Source organism: Vulpes vulpes, chromosome 2, assembly GCF_048418805.1.
Source record: "Vulpes vulpes isolate BD-2025 chromosome 2, VulVul3, whole genome shotgun sequence".
Taxonomy (NCBI): domain Eukaryota; kingdom Metazoa; phylum Chordata; class Mammalia; order Carnivora; family Canidae; genus Vulpes; species Vulpes vulpes.
The window spans coordinates 156,922,235-156,942,099 of NC_132781.1; the positions used below are offsets into that span (position 1 = coordinate 156,922,235).

A 19,865-nucleotide genomic window follows, 5' to 3' on the forward strand; every position below is an offset into this window, starting at 1 on the left:
CTTACTGCCTGCTTAGACTGTGTCCTCCTCTTCTTCCCATCACCTCCAAGTTTCCTCTCCTCCATCTCCACTCCCTTTTAATACCAGTTTTCTAGTTCTACATTCTCATCCAAGGACATATCCCTACCCTGCCAGCATCTGTTTGCCCACAGAGGCTTTGGAACCTTTGTACAAAATAGGTGTTTATTTCATAATTAAATGAATACAAGTCCACAGCTGGCCTACACAGTGCCTTTACTCAAATGAGCAAAAGGTCACCCCTCAGGGCAGACATAGCCCCAAAGCAGGGCCCACTTACTTGGCTGCATACTTTTGTTCAGTGAACAACCTACCCAACCATTCACTGCAGCTAGGAAGGAAGGAAGGAAGGAAGGAAGGAGGAAGGAAGGAAGGAAAGGAGGAAAATGAAACTAGTGAGAAGCTCTGAGGCAGAGAAAAGATTTGGAGTGGAAGTGGAAGCCAGGAAAACCTGAGTCCTGTCAATTTTGGAGTGGCAGACAGATGACCCACAAACTCTAGCTACGGGTTCCTGAAGGCACCCAACTGCTGTTTCGTACAAGCCAGATTGTTTGGCTGCTCTTACCTATCCAAACTCTTGCTGTCTCTCCTTATCTAAGGCACCTTGTGCAAGACTTGGATTGTTTCTCTCCAAGAGGATGACGAGCACCCTGAGCTATGAGTACGTACAGTTGCGATTACAGGCGCCTCCGGGACTCAGCAAAGCCCAAAAGCCCTGCCTCTGTTGCTCTTCGAAGCCATATGAGGAGATAGCCAGGCCCTAGACAAAGCAACTTGAGAACATTTACTAAAGATATCAAGGGCTGCAAAAGAAAACAGAGCTAGCCAAATCCCTTAGTGGGAAGGAAAGGATGCAGAATAAATAGGTGGGTAACCAATCCTCAGGGTGGGTGGAGTTACTTTGGAAGACTTTCTAGACAGGCCATATTTTCCTGCCCTCCGTGTCAGCCCAGCTTTACCATGTCTCTCCCCAACCCCTTTTAGTAAGCAAGACTTATAGCTTGGGTTTAGTCTTGACCAGACATCTACAAAGGCTTGCTTGTTCCCCGTTTCCCTTTGCTCATGAGCAAATCATCCAAGAAGCCAAAGCTCTGAGACTTAAAGGGCCCGAGGTGGGGAAAAGACACTGAGGCAGCTCACAAAATGTGATTTGTCATGGAGGCTGACCCTCCACAGACCGGCAAGGCCTTGGAAAAATCCTGCCACCAAGGCTGGCCACATGCCAGCTCTGACGTCACTGAAGTTTTGTAACCTTCTTCATCAGAGAGGGAGTTCTCAAGCACAAGGCTGTACTCACCCATCAGACTGGAGATCCTCGGGGTAAAGGCTGCATCTAGCCTTCAGATTAGGAGCAACACATTGGGTGTAGAAGCTGCTCCTCCATCAGACTAGAGCCCCCTAACTGCAGAAGTGTGTCCCCTTCTTCAGATTAGGAGCTCACCCAGAAACAGCAGGAGAGATGCAGGAGAGCAGCAGGACCCTTTATGTAGTGCTTACTTTGTGCCTGAAATTGTTCTTTAAAAAAATAAAAAAACTAAGGGCAGCCCGGGTGGCTCAGAGGTTTAGCGCCGCCTTCAGCCCAGGGCCTGATCCTGGAGACCTGGGATCGAGTCCCACGGTGGGCTCCCTGCATGGAGCCTGCTTCTCCCTCTGCCTGTGTCTCTGCCTCTCTGTGTGTGTATGTCTCTCATGAATAAATAGAATCTTTAAAAAAAAAATAATTCATTTTTGCCCTCAACAACACTGTGAGAGAGGTCTTAGTATTATTCTCCTTTTCCTGTTTTCTAGACGATGAGACTGAGACATCAAAAGGTGGAGTAATTTGCTCAAGATTACATGGCAAGGTGGTACAGGCAGGATTCCCCATCAGGCTGAGAACAACACAAGGACAGAGACTATATCCTGCCCTTTGCCTCCACCAGATTAGGGGTCACTCAGAGCCAAGATCACACAACCCCTCTTCCTCTACCTGTATCTCGCTGTTTGGAGCAGTAACAGCCCTTACTCAGTGTTGTGCCTGGCATCTGGGTCGACGCCAGGTAGTTGGCCAAGCCACTGCAGATGTAGTTTCTGCCCCTTACGGCTCTAAGCTGGTCCCCCAGAAATATACCCCAAGGGGCGAAGAACCCAATCTTTGGGGAATGGAACATCTACCTGGGGGTGGGGGTCAGGATGTTAACATTCTCTTAGTCTGTCCCCCACCCCACCCCCCTGTGCCTGGATGGGAGGCCACAGAGTGCCTGGGAGCCTGCAGGCTCCTATCACAGGGAACATGCCTTCCGGAGCCCAGCCTGGTGCCGCCTAGGTCGCTGGGCATTTCCTTCTGTCCACAGCTCACCTCACTCCTGGCCTCAAACCCAGCCCTGAGTCCCTGGAACCTAGCAACTCTCATAGGAAACAATGGAAACTTCAGTTTTTATTCCCCTCCATCATTACTCAAAAGGTTTTCCTCTAAGCTACATGCACACACGCACACACACGCCAGTTTTCTCTCCACCCATCAGCAGCCTGGGTTGCCCTGGAAATTTTCAGGCAGAGCGGAGACCTGAGTGCAGGCAGAGAGGCCCAGTGGCAAGGCCGGGTGTGCTGTCTGTGGGTCTGTGTCAGTGGTGGATCAGCCGGGACTGGGATTTACCACCGGAGCATCTGTGTCTGGGCCTGGGTGTGCGAACGGTGTGTCTCTGGCACTCGGTCTCTGATGTATGTCAATCCAAGTTGATGTGTCAGTGGTTTATGGGGAAAATGGTGCGTGTGTGCGGGGCAATTCAGCTCACTCTCAAGTGCCCACTGTAAGGCGCTGTGGTTAGTGCGGGAGAAAAATGCAAAAAAGACAAGGCAACCCGTGCATGAGCCGATTATGCGGGCCTGTGTATAAGGCACAGGCGAATTTGTGTGCGAAAACACGTCCTGATGCTTCGGGTCTGGGGATTCACACTTGTGAGTCTGCGTAAAAAGAAGTTAATAGGAACCTGACGGTGGTGTGTGTGTGAAATCATGTCACCCTGCGGGTGACAGTTTTGAAGACAGAGCAAGCGAGCGCGGGAACGCGCGAGGTCTGTAGGTGTGCACGGGTGGGGGGCGAGGCCGAGGGTGAGAGGCCGTGGGGAGGCCAGCGCGGGGTGTAGCGGCCCGAGTGAGGGGTCCCGGGTGAGAGGGGGTGCAGCGGGCCCCGTCCCATCCCGCACTCCAGGCCGGGTTTGGCGGGGAGCCGGGCTGGGCCGCGGCCCGCGCCGAGGGGGCTGGGGGCCCAGACAAAGGCCCAGTTGGCAGCGCGGCCGCTCGGGCTCGGGCTCGCGGCGCCCGCGGTCCGGGGGCGGGGCCTGCCCGGGGGCGTGGCCTGTGCCGGGGGCGGGGCGTCGCGGGGGCGGGGCCAGGCGCCGGGGGCGGGGCGGGCGGCCGCGGGGGCGGGGCGGGGCGGGCGGCGGGAGGGGCGGGGGCGGCGGGAGCGGGAGCAGGAGCGGGCCGCGCCGTCCCGAGGACTCCGCAGGCTGGCGAGCGGGCGGCTGCGGGCGGGCGCCGAGCGACGAGCGGAGCGGAGCGGGCCGGGCCATGGGACAGCGGGCGGCGGGCGCGCTGCTGCTGGCGCTGCTGCTGCACGGGCGGCTGCTCGCGGTGAGTGTGCGGGGCGGGGGGCGCCCGCCAACTTGGCCGGGACTCCGGCCCGGGACGGGGGCGCCCGCCGGGGGGGACCCCGGGCCGGCGCCCCCCTCCGCCGTGGGGCGGTCGCGAGAGGCGCCCGGGGAGCCCCGCGTGGGGGCGGGGGCGGGGCCGGCCCGCGGGAGAGCCCCCGGGTCGCCCGGCCACGTTGCGGAGCCTCCCGGTCGCGCTGGGCATGGCCCGGCCTGCCATTCCTGGGGACCAGGCGGAGAAACTTGGAGCAGGGCGGGAACTTGGCCGGGCCGGGGCACCCTTTTCTGTGCCAACTTGGAAAGGGGGCACTCACTGGTGATGGGGAGCCTATCAGCCCTCGCTGGAACTTTACCAGGCCGCCCGGCCCCCTGGGGAGCTAGTAACCAGGCAGGCACGAGTTGAAAAGCCATTCCGGACCGAAGTGAGGTGTGTGTGGACCCCCCCCCCCCCCCGGGCCCTGGAGCCCTACCCCCGGACTTGCATCCATCCCTGCTCCTCGCCCAGGAGCTGTGTGACCTCGGGCAAGCCCAAAGAGAACTCAGAATGCTTGGCCTCGAAGTGTCGAGCTGGAAGGTGCGTGGCAGGACTGCGTGGAAGGAGCCTGAGAGTGCCTGGTACCGGACCTAGGTCGGTCTCCTAGCTCTCCTCTTCCGGGGTCCTCAGGTGCAGGGGAGGCCTGCCCCGACAGCCAGGTTCCCAGCTCTGAGCTTGGACGGGCCGGTGCAAAGAATGCTTGACCAGGGTCGCTCCGAGGACCTGAGTGAACTCCAGAAGGGCGGGGCGGGGTCAGTGGGCAGGCAGCTGGTGGCAGCTGTGGGTGGGGGCACATCTGGGGAGCTGGGCCTGCCCTGGAGAACCACACAGCTACCCCCACCCTCTTTGAGGTGGTCCTAGGCCGTTCTTGTCCCTAACCCCCGCCCCCTACCCCCAGCCCCTTCTCAGAGCCAAGAGAGGGACTTTCTCTTAGCCAGTGTTTACCCAGTGACTGAATCCCTGTCCTGGCCGGCTGTGTCTCACCTCTGCCCTCCTGAGTCACTCCTTAACCCCCACCCTGGGCCTGACCCCTCAGCTCACATGCCCCACCCACCTAGAACCTCTCCTCCCCAACTCCCCACCTCAGCCTCTCACCCCAGGGTATCCAACAGATGCCCATCCACTTGCTTCCCAGGCTTGATCCAAACTTGATCTTTACTTTTCCAGAAAGTAGGCACGAACCTAGCACATGGGATGTCTTCCTTTTCTGCAGCTCCCCCAGCTCTGCTCCCTGCTGAGGGCTCCTGGATGCCGGGTTCCACAGGGTTCCACAGGGTTCCACAGGGTTCCACAGGGCCGAGTGAGGAGGAGGGTGGAGCTATGTGCTGTGTGCTGGAGGAATTTACACAGAAATTCCAGATGGCAGCCAATCGTCTCACTCACTTGTTCATTCAACATATCTTCATTGAGCAGCCTTCCATGACAGTCAGTCAGCGGGAGTTCAGGGGTTCATTCATTCAGCAGCTGTTGCTAAGCACCTACTGTGTACCAGTGCATTTGGCACTGTGCTAGGGGTTGGGGTTTATGGGTGAGCAAGAACAGGCCCCGTCTTTGCTTTCCCAGAACTGAGATGGGTCAACAGGCAGTTCCGACCCTGCAGGATTATAGAGTCTCCTCAGCAACCACACCGAGGTCTTCACTGTCCTTCCCCACGCTGATGGCGGAGAGCTGGAAAGAGCTTGGACCCAAGAAGTTTGAATCCCAGCTCAGTCATTTTCTAGCCTGTGATCTGGGGCAATTTCTTCTTCCTCGGCCTCAGTTTCCACATCTGTAAAATGGGATAAGAAGTTCATTGTATATTTTACATGAAATCAGGTTCCTAGCCCAGGGCCCAGCAAGCCCTGGGTTCCTCCTCACCCCTGCTGTCCTTTTATCTTTTCCACCCTTTGGTTCACATCCACAAGCCAATAGAGGAAGGTAAGGTGGTCCTTAGGGAGCTCGAGACCTCATTGGGGGCAGGAGACGGAGGAAGCAGTGGTCTGTGATTAAGTGTGGGAGTAATTTCAGAGGAGGTGGAGAGGCTTGCTCGGGGTGGGGGCCAGGCCTGGGTGACTCAGTGCCTGCCTTGGCCTGCTGATCCCTGTTCTTCCTGCTGGGGCCTTAGCCCTTCCTTTCTTGGGGCCAGCCCCACCAGGAGACAGGAATCTTGAGGGGGCTGCCATGATTACGGTGTTTTTCAGGACTGAGGAGGGAAGTCACTGAGATACCTGTTTCCTGCCTCTGCTGGGTTTCCTCACTAGGGAGGCTGTGGGCGGAGGGGAAATGGAGGAGCTAAAGGAGCCTCCCCTTCCCCCGGGGGGGTCGCGCTACCTCAGCCCTTCCCTGGACATAACTCACTGCCCTGCCCACCCCCCTGCCCCAGCCCTCGCCCCTCTGGCTCCAGACCTGCTGGGGGAGGGGGGGCTTGTGAGTATGCCTTGAGGATTTCTAGAGGGAGGGCTACAGGCCATAGAGGGAGGTGGAGGCTGGAAGGGGCAGAGAAGGACCCCCACCCCTCCATGCATGGGGCCCAGCTCCCTGTGTCTGGGGAGTAGTGGCCCCCACCTGGCTCAGCCTGGGCCTGTTCTTAGTCTGAGCGCAGGCATGTTGGGATCTGTGGATCTGAGGTGCAGCTGGGGAGAGGGGTGGAAGGAAGGTGGCAGAAGGTGACTGGGTTCAGGGCTTGGAGTGGTAGGGAGGGAAGTCTTGGGCTGCCAGGCCAGATGCTGACAAAAATCATATGGACAGTTCACATTTATTGGTGCCTACTGTTTGCCAGGCACAGTGTTTCTCAACAAATCCTCACATGTCAGATCCTCCCTGCATTCCCCCTGCTGCTCACCATCAGACTCAAGCCCCTGCCCTAATATAGCCTACGAGGCCCTTTGGGATCCAGCCTCCCCTGCTCCCTCTCAAACTTCTCTTCTTGCCAACTTTCCCCTTGCTTACTCACTCCAGCCACACTGGTCTTTGTTCTTCCAATATGCCAAACACACTCCCACCTCAGGGCCTTTGCATCTGCTGTTCCTTCTACCTAGAACGTTTGTCCCTTAAATATCTATGTGACCCTCTGCCTCCCTTCCTTTAAGTCCCTGACTACTCTGCCCAACATTCTTTGTCCCCTTACTGCTTTATTTTTTTTCTTGTCGCTATCTGATAAGTATTTGTTTATTTATTTACACCCCCCCCCCCATCAATTTAAGCTCCATGAGAACAGGACCTTGCGTATTTTTGTTTGCTGCTGCTTTATCTTTAGCATCTGGCAGGTAGTAGGTGCTCATTCAATATATCTGTTGAATGCACGAAGCCATAGCTCCTAGTATGGTTCTCATTCTCTAAGCAGAGGACATTGATGCACAGAAAGTTCCATAACTTGCCCAGTGGGTCACCTACATATATCCTCGGTGGTACCAAGAGCCAGGCTTTGAAACCAGACTTCTCTCCTCGCCACTCTGCCTAGCAGCCCACTTGCTTATAGCAGGCACTAATGTTGATAAAACTGTTGTCACTGATGTTGATAAAAGTAAGAACTCAGGTCTGAGGTCGTACAGAGGCTGCCTCAGACAAGGAATATCTGGGTCTGGCTTCAGAGACAGAGGCACTCAGGGTGGATATGTCTCGTCCACGAGGCCTCCTGGAGATGCCTGTCCTGGCAGGAGCCTAGAAAGATGGAACTCCAGGGTGGCCACTTGTGGGATTACCTGTTTATTTGCAGGTTTGTTAGTTAATTTCCTCATCAAATATTCCCTGAGATCCTATAGAAGGTTGAGTTAATCCCAGGGCTTTTAGGCCCAAGGGGGCCAGGCTGGGCCCTACCCTGTGCAGGGAGTGAGGGGGGAAGAAAGGCTAGCCGCCGTGCATGGAGCCCTCACGGGGTTACCACGGTTGTTCCCTGGGGCCTCAGGGTTAGAGCAAGTGTTCAGAGGCTTCAAGGCTCCTTGGCCTCGTGGGGAGACTCTTGGAGGGGCTGCCCAAGATGTGGAAGGATACAGAGCCATGATTGAGAGGCCACTTGGAAGCTAGACATGTAGATCCTGGATCTTCAACCACTGGGATGTGTGGGAAGGGCTCTCAGCTCTGGCCCATGGCCCCCGTCCCCAGTCCATCCCAGCTGTGAGATGTCAGGCTGGAGAGCCAATGGGTGAACTTGACCCTGTCCCCCAGCAGCTTCCCAAGGATATGGCGAGCACAGTGCCCCCGCCTCCCAGGGCCCACCCTGGCCTTGTCCCCATCACCCTCCTTCCAGGAAGAGGGAGGTTGGGCTGAGGATCCCAGCCCTGCTGGAATGTTGCCCCAACCCAGGCCCTGGCCTCTTTGGCCCTGCTGCCCCTTCCTGCTCCCTGGTCCCAGCCGCCCCAGCGCCCAGGCTGGCTGACTGAAACCTAGAAGAATGTGTGGAACTCACTTTGCGGGGAGCCGCCAGCCTCACTGCTGGTGTTGGGTCCCTGTCAATAGTGGCCTTGAGAAGGGAGTGGCTTGTGGCTGCTGGGGGTGGCTGGGCTAGGGGCACCATCAAGAAAGCCTGAGAGCCCCGGGAACAAGGCTGCTTTTTGAGGCCTGGGAATGTGAGGCCTTCGAGCATCAGCCGCCCCCAGAACCCACCCTTCCCTCCTTTCCCCCATAGCCCCCTGTGCCAGAGTTGCAGGGACCTAAGAGCATCTCTGTGGCATCCCTGAGGTGTCCTGAGGTCCAGCTCCTGGCCACCTACCACAGCCCTTGCTCTGGCTTTGGGGTGGGGAGGGTACCTGGTCCACAAAAGCCTGCAGTGTGTGGGGAATGAATGAATGGACCAGTGATGTATGTGACTAAATGTCCCACAGGCTAAAGTCCCCCTACAGGTGTGTGGTGGATGTAAAATTCACTCAGCAAGTATTTGTTGAGCATCTTCTAAGGACCTAACCTTGTTCCTGGCACTGAGATTACAGCAGGGAACAAAAAGTCAAATTCCCACCCCACCCCTTGTGTTACTTGCAATATAGCTAGTACAGGAAGACAGATAATAAATATATGTCAGATGGCAAGAAGTACTCATAGGAAAAGAGAAAGCAGGGAAGAGGGTAGAGAGAGTGATGAGGTAGGACGGGGCGGTCAGGAAAAGCCTCTGAGAAGATGATACTTGAGTAGAAGCATCTGAAGAAAGTGAGGGTGCGAGCCCTTCAGAGGCCTGGAGACAGGGCACTCCAGGTAGAGGGAACAGCAAGTGCAAAGGCCCAGAGGTGTTCAGCATATCTGCGGAAAACAAGAAGCCCACGTGTTTGGAGCAGTGGGAGTGAGGAGGAGCGTGGCCCGTGTGCCGAGCCTTGGCCATGAGAAGGCCTTTGGACTTGCTTCTGAGTGAGATGAGAGGCCACTCTAGTTGCTGTGCGGAGAAGAGGATGTGGAGGGTCAAGGGCACAAGCCAGAGAGCCAAGATCCAGGCCGGAGACAATGGGACCTCATGCCAGGGCGATGGAAGTGGGAAGAAGCAGTTGATTGTTGAATATATTTTGAAGTTAGGCCCGATGGGATTTGCTGATGGACGAGGTTTGGGCTGGGACAGAAGAGGAGTCAGGGAAGTCTCTAGTCTGTGGGATGAGCGTCCAGAAGAAGCCAAGGAGGGGGGCGGGGGGGACACTAAGATGGGAACCCTCCAGGAGGCGTTGGAGGGGAAGGCTTAGGGATGGGGGCGGCCCTGGCCTGACTCAGAGCGAGGGCAGTCGGCCCCCCTCCCACACCACACGCGCTCCCAGCCTGAGCTGGGGCCTCTACACTGGCCTAGGGAGCTGGTGCGAGGTCGGGGCGGGGGGGGGGGGGGGGGTCTTCCCAATGCACATCTAAGGAGCCGCAGGCCTTGGTCCCTTCACACCCGACAGCCTGAGCTCATGCTTAGATATTTATGTGCTTATTTAGAATTTACTGCCTTCCCCCCAGTCTAGCGTGGACGCTCCATGAGGACCTGGCCTCAGATCTTGTTCACTGCAGTTTGCCTGGTGCTAGGCAACAGTAGGTGGACATTTATCAAGTGAATAAATTAGTGGCCTTGGGAGAAGCCAGCAGGCCAAGAAGGCCCGGGCTCCTTGCTGAGGATTGCAGAGGGGGTGGTTTGGCCGCCCAGGCTCAGGGGGAGCTGTCCTTCCAGCCGCTGCTCTCTGCCGAGACCTGGAGCGTGTGGCACACGCTGGCATGCCCACAGTGCTGTCTGGTTCCTCAGTGGACTCGGAGCCCCTTTCTCCGGGCACTGTGATCAAGGGCACTGGGCTCAGAGAGCCCTGCCCACAAGTCTTAGCTCGGCTCCAACTGGCTCTGTGACTTTGGGCAAGTTGCTTCATCTCTCTGGGCCTCAGGTCAGAAATAGGGAACATGATGCCTGTTTGCCCAATGGACGTGAGACCCTGCGGATGCACCTCGCTCAGGGTGTGAAACGTAATGGTGGCTGTTCTGTTCGTGTTGTTCCTGCTGAGGGCAAGGCCGGAGTGATATTTGATTAAGGGTTCCCAGCACCCGGCACGGTACACCTTCTCCTGATCAAAACTGCTGCCAACTATTTACCCAGGCCCCGCGCTCTGCTTGTGGAATCAATGACTGAGCCGATGGAAGCCGCTGCTTCTCTGCTCCCTCGCAGTCCAAGAGCCCTGGATGTAACTGCATCTGATCTGCCACTGCCCCCCTTCCCCCACTGAGGCCACAGCTGCAGGACAGAGTCCACCCTTCCACCCTGATTGCTCCTTCCTGGTGGGGGAGCAGGAGGGGAGCACACCCCAGGGTGTGGCCTGGGAAAGGCTGGAGCCTGTGGACGCGTTGTCCCCTTCCCAGATGTGTGCAGTTGGTGGGCTCTGAGCAACAAGTGGTGTGGCCAAGTAGCTCCCACGGGTGCAGAGAGGATGTTCGTGCATCTTAGCAGGACCGGCGAGGGGGCTTCCTGGACCCCATCCCAGCCCCATCCTCCTTCAGGCCGGCACTGGAGGACAGAAGACCTTGCCCGGGGGGCCCCGAGGGAGCCCGTAGCGGGTCCCTTGCCAGGGTTGGTAGGGCTGCACAGCCGTCGCTCTGACCCCCATGGACCCTCAGAAAAGCAGCAGGGCTAAGCTAAGGGGAAGAGACACACAAGTATGTGGTGACCTGTCGCCTTGGCCTTGGGCTGCTGGGTAGAGACATGCCTCTTCCCCACCAGGGTGTGTCATGTCCAGGTGTTTCATTTTTTCACATCTGGCATCTTTCCCCATCTTTCCCCCCGGTCCCCGTCAGTGGGCTGGGGGAGGCAGCCTGGGGCTTGGCAGGGGGAGGACTTCAGAGGTGGCCTTGGGTGACCTCACAGATGGTCTCCTGGCATGGGGCTGGGAATTCCCAGCTGCCTCTGGCCCCTTCCCAGCCCACCTCCAGGTCCCTGACCCCATCTCTCCCTTCCCCGCCTCCCCAAGCTCACCCCCAAGGAGCCAGCTCTGGCCTCCACCTCCTGCTGCTGCTGGCCTCTCCTCCTCACCCCAGCTGACTCATCCCCTCTACTTGTTTGGCGGTTCCAGTTTTCAAATAGTTGGGAACTGGGATCATGCCTCTTCTTGGCTGGATGGATTGAGATTCTGGCTTCATAAATCCTGGCCCCAGTGGCCTCTGTCACTCCACAGGCTCTTCTCTCTCTCCTCTGTTTGCCTTCCTGTGACCCTTGGGCCAGAAGAACAGAGACCTCGGAGTTTCCTGAGGACAGACCAGTGTCTTCTCTGCCCTGGGACGTTCAGGGTCTCCTCCCCTATGACCTCAGTCACCTAGATCATTAGCCATTGCTCAGTGAGCATGCACGCCTTCTCTTGGTTGAGAACCACCACCCTATCTTCAGCCAAGCCCCACACGGGGCCCTCTTCCTGCTGGCATTATTGCATATAATCCTCCCAGAAATCTCAAGGTTGGCATTATTATCTCCATTTTGCAGAGGGGGAAACTGAGGCACAGCAGGGGCATGACTGGCCCAATTCATCTGTCTAGTAGGTGGCCCAGCTACATACTAGGGAGTGGGGCCCAGGTTGTCTGCCTCCAAAGCTGTCATCCCTCCCCCTCAGTGGATCCAGCCCATTGGGTATAAAGAGAGGGTAGTCGGGGAGGGCTGGCATAGGACAGGCCACGCGGAGGAGGCAGACTGGGCTGGCCTTGACAGAGGATACAGCAAACTGTATATCTGCCATGTGGGCTTATCTCACTCCTACTTGGGAGACTTGGGTGCCTTTTGCCCCTTGGCCTCCATCCCAACTTACTGATAACATTCCCTAGGGAGATGGATTTGGCTTTTCCTGGGATTGAGACCCTTGGGAACCTGGATCCTGCTCAGTCAGGTCCCAGGCTCCTACAGGTGGGGCCTACAGGTTTTGTCATTTGGAGTTCAGTGAACTTTTGCCAGACGGGGCCTGCTGGGAGCCAGCCGTGTACCCACCTCCATCCTGGGGACCTGGGTGAAATACAAGGCACAGAACCACACAGCCCAGCTGGGAGGCGTGATTTACATATAAGGCCCAAACTGTGTCATTTGAGCATCCCTATACAGTGGAAGAGTCAGGAATTTTTTCATCCATTCATTTTCTCGTTCATTCATTGCCTGAGGACCGACTGTGGGCTAGACATTGCACTGGGTGTTTTATCTGCATTGTCCACTCTCCCATGTAGTTGGGATTATCCCTTCTTTTCCCATGAGAAACAGCTCAGTGGAAAGCAGTGACTTGCCCAAGATCACACAGCCAAGTGCAGAGGAAGGTAGGAGCTGAGTCCGCATCTGTCAGGCCTCCTGGGAGAAATTAGAGGCAGGGTCCCTCCTCGCCAGAATCTCTGGGTCCTTCAGAGGCAGGAAGCATGAGCCATAAGCACCCAGTGCCACTCAGAGTGCAGACAAGAGCAGGTAGTCAGGGAAGGAAAAGATCCATTTGGCATGAGGCGTATGGAAGACTTCCTGGAGGCAGCGAGACCTAAAGAGCGTAGAGGATTTGGCTGGTGAAGGAGGAATGCATCCGGGGCAGGGGTCTAGAAGTCATCTGCCCGCATTGTCCCTAGATTCACATTATTGTCAAGTGTGTGGGCAGGAAGCCCTGGCCTGCTGCTGGAGTCATTAACATGGGGAAAAGAATGAGAGGAAGCCACCAAGATAGCTGAGGTGACATCCATCCCAGCCCCGCACCCTTTACCTGCCCAGACTAGGAGGCCGGAGGTCGAGGCCTGGGCTTCCACTTAGTTGCCAGCCAGCTACTGACCCTCTTTTCTGGGCCTTGATTTTTCTATCCACAAAATGGACTCCTTCCTTTCTCTTTGGTCACCTGCCAACCCAGAGGAACAGAACTTTGAGTTCTTGGAGAAAATTGTAGCTTCCCGTCGGGGCATTCTTTGGAGCCGGGGAGGTAGCCACCTCGTTACCAACTCCACATCTTCCTTCACTGATGCTACCAGCCCCCACAGGTGCCAGGCCCCGAGCCAGGGAACAGATGGAGGAGATGGCAAGCCGCTCCCTTAGATCTAACCTGGCCTCTCCTGCACACCTGGGATCCCTCTTGTGGCGGCCTGCCCACATCAGTCTCCCTCCGTGCCCTTGGGTACCTGCTGCTGAGCTAACACCTGGGGTGTTGTCAGTTGAGTGAATGCGCAGTAGTTCAGGGGTCACGAGGTTCCTGTACTCCTCCTGGCCCTACCTGTGTGATCCAGGGCACATCGTTTGACTTCTCTGAGCTTCATTTCCTCCAGATGCAAAATTGAACCATCCATTCATCCAGCAGACATTTATGGAGTGCCAGTTCTATGCCCAGCCCGGTGTTGGGTGTAATCCAGCCAGGGGTTGATGGAGCTTTACAGTCTGCTAGGGAGACCAGCTGGGTGGTGGACTAGTCCATAAAAAGTGTGGGGTCTGGGAGAGAGATCTGCAAGAGCAGATTTTCAGGGCCACGCAACCTCTGGGAGCTACTTGGAGTCTCCTTACTTTGTCTAAGCCCCCATTTGTTAGTCGTTGCTTCAGTCTGTTCCCCTTCTAGGAAGAGGGGACCTGGGGACACAGCTCCCCCCTGGGCTAGGGCAGAAGAGAAGACCCCCAGGGCTGGAGAAGAGAGCAGGCCGGTTTTGTTGGGAGTCTCAGATGAGCTCGTGGATGCGGGGGAAATCGCGGGGGCTGTTTAGGCTGAGTCTGGTTATTTGAATTTAGGAGAAATGGAAGCGGCGCACAGGGCTCGGGTTTGGGGCTGTGTGACGTGGAGTTGAGTGCAGAGCATGGGCCCTGCTTTCCACCTTCGTCCTCTTTCCTGTCTCCTCCCTCTTCTGGGGAAGACCAGCTCTGTCCTGGTTTTGATTTCGGGGAAGTGGAGGAAAGGGTTAAGTCAGCCTGGGCGGGGAGGTGGGGAGAAGGGAAGGGGTGGCTGGGGCAGGAATGTGTGATAAGATCAAAGCTCTCAGCCTGCCGGGGCCTCACCTTGGTTTCACCTGAGCAACCGGAGGGAATTCTCAACTCTCAACGTTGGTGGAAGAGGAGGAGGAGGACGGACTCCGGAGTGGGGGGTTGTAGGTCCCACCTTCCTCCCTCCGGCACTCCAAAAGAGGTCCTCAGGTAGCTTCACACGCCCCCCCATCTTCCAGAAGGCTCCGCTCTTGCCCTGACAGGTGCTAGAAGCCCCAGGGACTACCTTTACTTGGTACATCCAGATTGTGGGGGGAAGGGGAGGGGAGCATCCTCCTTACCACCCCCACCCCTACAGCTCTCTCACCCTTGGGGTTTCTGGCTAGGATTCAGGGGGCTCTTTCAGTTGCCTGTTAGCCCCCTCCTCTGTTTATTCTGCTCCATTTAACTCTGCAGGTTGTACTTTGGGATAGTGTCATGGGCAGGAGGCACAGCCCTGAGTCTTATCCTAGTTCCATCACTTACTGCTCTGTGATGCTGGGCTGGTGGCTTAGCCTCTCTGAACCTCATCTGTCAGCTGAGAATGGTAATACCCTCTTGGTGGGATTTTGGAGAAGATTAGAGATCATATAAATCTCCTATAGCCGGAAGAGACAGTTGACAAATAACAGGAACCATTATTTTATGATTTTCTTTCCCTCCCTTTGAAGATTGCCTCTTGGTATTTTGTCCTAGGTAAACCCAAAGGCTCCAGTTTGTTCTGCACACCTCTCTCCTGCTTTGAGAAAGGCCCAGGCCCCAGGGTCCATCCTTCTGTCCAGCACCTTTCACTTAGGAGTCCTCATAGTGTTGAGAGGGGAGTGGGGCAGGACAGGTTGTGAGTGAGAGGAGGCTCGGGCTCTTGTAAGTGTCCCCAAGGCACCGGCCAGGCCACCTGCCCTAGTGATACAAGGTTAATCTTTCCAGGCCAGCCTGAGCAAGCGGGGTGGTCCAAGCCACTCCCTGGAGTTCCAGGGGCCTCAGCACCCTCACCACCACTGGGGCTCCTGCCTCTGCTCTCTGTCGTGGCTCTGCCACAGTTAATGATTATTCTGGGCAGCAGGGGACTGGGAGGCCCGCCCTCACAGCGCCTTAACCACTGGTTGCACCCAAGGTATGTCAGCAAGTGGCTTGGGTGTTCCCTGCTTTAATGTGGCAGCACAGTTCTGAGGCACATGGGCCAGGGGTGGGAGGGGGGGATGGTGAACAGGGAGTAAGGTCTTCTTGGAGTCACAGATTGACAGGCCAGCTGTGCCCCTGGGGCCCTGGGGACAGACTTAGGGCCCATAGGATCTGGGTGAAATGTGAGCTAGGCAAAATAGGCCCCTGTGGTTTCTTGCCAGCCATGTGAGCAGACCCTACAATAATATACCAGGTGAGCAAGCCCCCCCCTCCCCCGAGCACAGAAGAACCCCTGTATTCCTCCTCACCCAGGCTCCGACCCTGCAGGGGAGTCCCAGGTAGAAGGTGGTATGATGGGTAGGGCTTTGGGGCAGTTGGGCTTGGCTGCCCCAACCCTGGCTGTGTGACCCCGGATGTCACTTTACCTTTCCGAGCACCCATTTCCTCGTCTGAAACAAGAGACTACCAATCCCTACTTTGTGGGCATCAGTAAGCCAACCTGCAGAAAGTTTGTAGCTCATGATTAATTCCCGGGGAATGGAAGCAATTATTATTATCATAATTTTTATTATCAGGAGAAAGTGAAAGCTGAATCCTAGTCTTGGGTAAAACCAGGGCCACAGTGGCCCATGGGTTCTGGGCCTGTGGCTGGTGGATTTGGGAGGAGGCAGGGCATGGGGAGATCCCAGGAACATGTTTGAAGAGGTCATGTATGAGAGGGCTGGCTGGCTGGAGACAACAGGGCTTTGGCAGCCTCTCTGGGTCTCCCCCAGGCCCCCTCACTGCCCCCCCCACCGGCTCCCTGTCCACCCCCCCAGGGCTGGGTCCTGAGGTTGGTGCCTGCTGAGTGGGGGAGGAGGGATAATTGTTTATTTTGATAACATTAGGGCATATTCCCCCCCTGGCGGCTGCTATTTTGAGAGCCCCGGAGAGCAGGGGCTATGGTTAAATTAGGTAATGTTGCTCCAGAAGGAATGTGTGAAGCTGTGGGGCTGAGGCCGCAGTGAGAGGACAGTGGGTTCGCTCCATATAAAATTAACTGCAACTTGGAGAAGAGCTGCTCGGGTCACTTTATAAGGCGATGGAGGGGGAGACCGCTGCGGGGGTGGTGGGGGTGATGGCTCAGGGCCTCTTTTGGGGGAGCCTGGGCCCCTGCCCGGAGGCCTGGCTGGCCCAGCAGGGGCTGGCGATGTGGTGAAGGGGCAGGGCTGCTGTGTCCTCAGCTCTGTGCCTCTGGCTGCTGCTTGAGGCGGGTGGGGCTTGGGGTGGCGTGATGCATGGGGAGGATGGATCCACAGACTTGGCCTTGAATCCTGCTTCTGCCTCTTTCTAGCCTTCTGTGCTTGGGCAAGTCACTCCACTTCAGTGGACCTGAGGTATTATCAGTATCGAAATTACCAGTAGTGAACATGGTTCCAGCCCCCTGGAGACGTTCCTTAAGGATTGAATCTCTAGAAGAGAAAGCAGAGCTAACTTTTATTATAACTTGTGCAAGGTGGTGTTCTGACTCCAAGGATGGTCCACACACCAGCCGCTGGCACCTTATCCAGACCTACTGAATCAGGGCCTTATCCAGACCTACTGATCCAGACCTACAGGATCCCTAAGAGATCCCCTAGGAGATTCCCGTCGGAGAAACTCTGCTTTACATATACAGTCTAATTTTATCTTGAAAACTACCCCTGTGATGTGGGAATCCCTGTCATCTGTTGTGAAACTGAGGCATGGAGAGATGGCCAGCATAGGTGCTCCATCCATGTTCATTCTCTTCCCCAGATCTGTCCTTACTTCTCCTCTTTTTTGGACTGGGCTTGGGCTTGGGGGAGGTATGTCAAAGTTCCTGGCCGGACTGGAGAAAGTCAAGAGTATCTCCTGCCTTTGAGACTTAATCAGACCCTCCTATTTGCATGCACCCATGGGATCAGCACAGCTAGACGAGGGGTCATTCCAAAGTCATTCTATTCTTCCCGTCCTTGGAGAAAGATAGGGACAGGGAAGGGGCTCTCTATCAATGTAGAGATAGTGGTACAGACAGTGGCCACTGCCTGACAGTCAGGGGGTCAGAGCAGGGCCTGCCCCGGCCTTAGATAGGGTCACCCTGCACATCCCTGGTACATTTGAGACTGAGTTCATCTAGCAGCAAATAATTTGAGGGGCACTTACTATGTGCCCAGCCCCAAGGAAATATTCTAAATTTCCCCCAATTCTGTAGACTCTTTATTATCCAGAAATGAAAATGCTAACTACTATTTGTGTACCACTTGACATGTGCCACACACTTGCATTATCTCTTTTATCTACTAAATTCCACTGCCTGTTTCTTTCTCTTTTATAAAATGGGAGAATGATAATACTAATAATACCTATCTCATGGGATTGTTATGAAGATAATATTTGTCAAAGGGCCTGGCACATAGTGTCTGTTAAATACATATAATAAGTACAAATAATCTCCCAGCAAAGCAGGTACTGTTACTGCCTTCCATTTTACAAGTGTGCATATTGAGGTCCAGAATAAGAAGGGGACCCGTCTGTTGGGATCACAGGACATGAGGACAGAGCCATAAGAAATTGAGTCCCCAAATTTCTAAGCCACTATTATAATTCAGTTCACTTTGGTAAATGTTTGTTTATTATCTGCTAGTTGCTGCTCGGCATTGGGATGTATCCTGAGGTTAAAATACATGTAAATGGTGAGAAAACCCATCCTGGTGTTTGTCCTCAAGAAGCATTGGTTCCAGGAGGACAGTTAGAGACATTTACTCAGGGGGCTATAATTAAGACCGGATCTCTAGTCCTGTAAAAGTTAGAAGAAATGAGGTCCTATGGATGTGTGCGGGAGAAAGATGTCTTTGTGGGGGGTCCCGGAAGACCTCAGAGTCAAGGTGGTAATTTAGCCAGGCCTCGGAGGACGGAGTAGATTAGATTGCGAGGCGTAGGCATAGCATTCTAGGAGGAGGGAACAGCCTTCTTGGAGGCCTAGAGAGAGGAAATGTGCCCCGTGAGAGGGGGCAGCATTTGGGGGCCAGGGGCTGCGTGGGGTCTGCGGAGATAAGGCCAAGAAGGCCAACTCCAGCTTTCTTGTCATTGAAGATTTCCAGTTTTCTCCAAGACTGGCTCCTCCGCCAGCTGGGATTATTCCATCTCCGCTTTGACTTTTCTTCATGTCAAGAAATCAAAGACTTTAATAAATGGCCGGCCTGAGCTTCTGGTCAATGTGTGATAACGGGCATAGCCGACAGAATTTGGGCCAAAAGCAAGAGACTTGATGTCCTGATTAACTGGGCAGCCTTATCACCCACACATGTACAATTTCCGTGAGTCTTTTCCAGCGTTGACAATGACACTGGGTGGGGAGCACAGTGGAAGGCCAGGCCTGGGTTCTGGTTTCCCTCTGCGGCTTACCAGCTGTGTGGCCTTGGGCAAGCCTCAGTTTCCTCCTTGGTAGAGTGGAGACAGCTCTACCTCCGTGGCTTGCTTTAAAAGATTGGTGATGGTGGGATCTGCGCTGGCCGGTTCGATGGCTATTTAATAAGTTTAAGATTTAATAAAATAAAATGAAATTCAAAGTTTTGAATAAAAATTTTAGTTTCTCCGAGGCCTCAGCCACATGTCAAGTGCTCAGTAGCCACAGATGGCTAGTGGCTACCTTACTGGACAGAACATTTCCATCACTCCAGAAAGTTCCATTGGGTGGCCTATGCATTCAGTAAGGGGTGGCTGTTGTGACTGGTTCCCCTTCCCGGTTTCGGAGCCCCGCCCTCCACAGGCTGCAGAGGCCTTGATAGAGGTGGACAGGATTGTCCCTCTGTACCTTCCCCACTTTCTCCTCAGTCCCTGGGGAGCTCTCCCTCTCCCTCCCCTGACTCCACCCATAATGCTAAAAAGGTCCCCCCTTCCTCCTTAATTTCCCACCCACTCCCCTCAGCTGTCTCTGCAGATCTGCCTGTTTAGCTGCTGGCATCTGGAATCTCCGTGTCCAGGCTCCGACATTCCCACTGCCCTTCCTTGGGCGTGGAGGTGGGGGAGGAGGCCTCCCCTGGCAGTCCCCTGCTCCCAGCTGAGGTGCCTGGGCCCCTCTCGGCAGGACAGAGATGATGGTTTGTTGTGACGGGGGCAGTGGGCAGCCTGCCCGCTCTAACACTCCTGTATCTGGGCACCAAGCATGTTGTTTGCACTTGGCTGGGCCTCAGGGTCTGGCGCAGTGCCCTCAAGGGCTGGCCTAACTTGGCACCCCTGGTTACAAAGGCTGATCACGGGCCTCGGCCTGGTCAGGACACCAGGAATTGTCCCTGGGCTGGGTCCTGGGGATGAGGGGCATGCCTGACACCTGGAGCTGGAGTGCAGGCCAGATTGGCAACAGTGGCCAGATCTTGGACACCCCACCGAGTGGGGACAAGGCCCGGGCAGGCCTGGGAAGGGTGAACACTCTTGGGTGCCGGGCAGGAGGTCACCCTTGGCGATTCAGATTGGTAGGGTCTGCACGCGCCATTCACACCCGTCTGGGGAGGAGCACTGGGTCTGAGATGCCAGAGAAGCTCAGGGTCACCTCTGAGTGTCATGTTCTGTCCTCTTCCTCCTGGTGGTTTCTTCCCTCATCAGCTGGGAGGTGGACAAACAGGCATCTCTGTCCACAAGGGCCGAGGCCATTGAGCCCAGCAAGGAGATGTGATGTCTGACATCACACAGCCAGTCTGGAGGAGTCAGAACTCTG

The 19,865-nt window shown here is 55.7% G+C and overlaps 1 protein-coding gene across 13 annotated transcripts in view; it reads left to right on the plus strand.

Moving 5' to 3' along the window:
• Positions 1 to 3,459: 3,459 nt before the first annotated feature.
• HSPG2 (heparan sulfate proteoglycan 2) overlaps positions 3,460 to 19,865 on the plus strand; it is a 98,735-nt gene continuing 82,329 nt past the window's right edge. For 12 of the 13 annotated variants that reach the window (XM_072750838.1, XM_072750840.1, XM_072750837.1 and 9 more), the window contains exon 1: positions 3,466 to 3,630. In XM_072750838.1, the coding sequence (XP_072606939.1) occupies positions 3,568 to 3,630 (63 nt within the window). In that variant the 5' untranslated portion in view covers positions 3,466 to 3,567. Of the gene's footprint in view, positions 3,631 to 19,865 lie in introns of all 13 variants that reach the window. The other variant, XM_072750847.1, reaches the window with a different exon arrangement.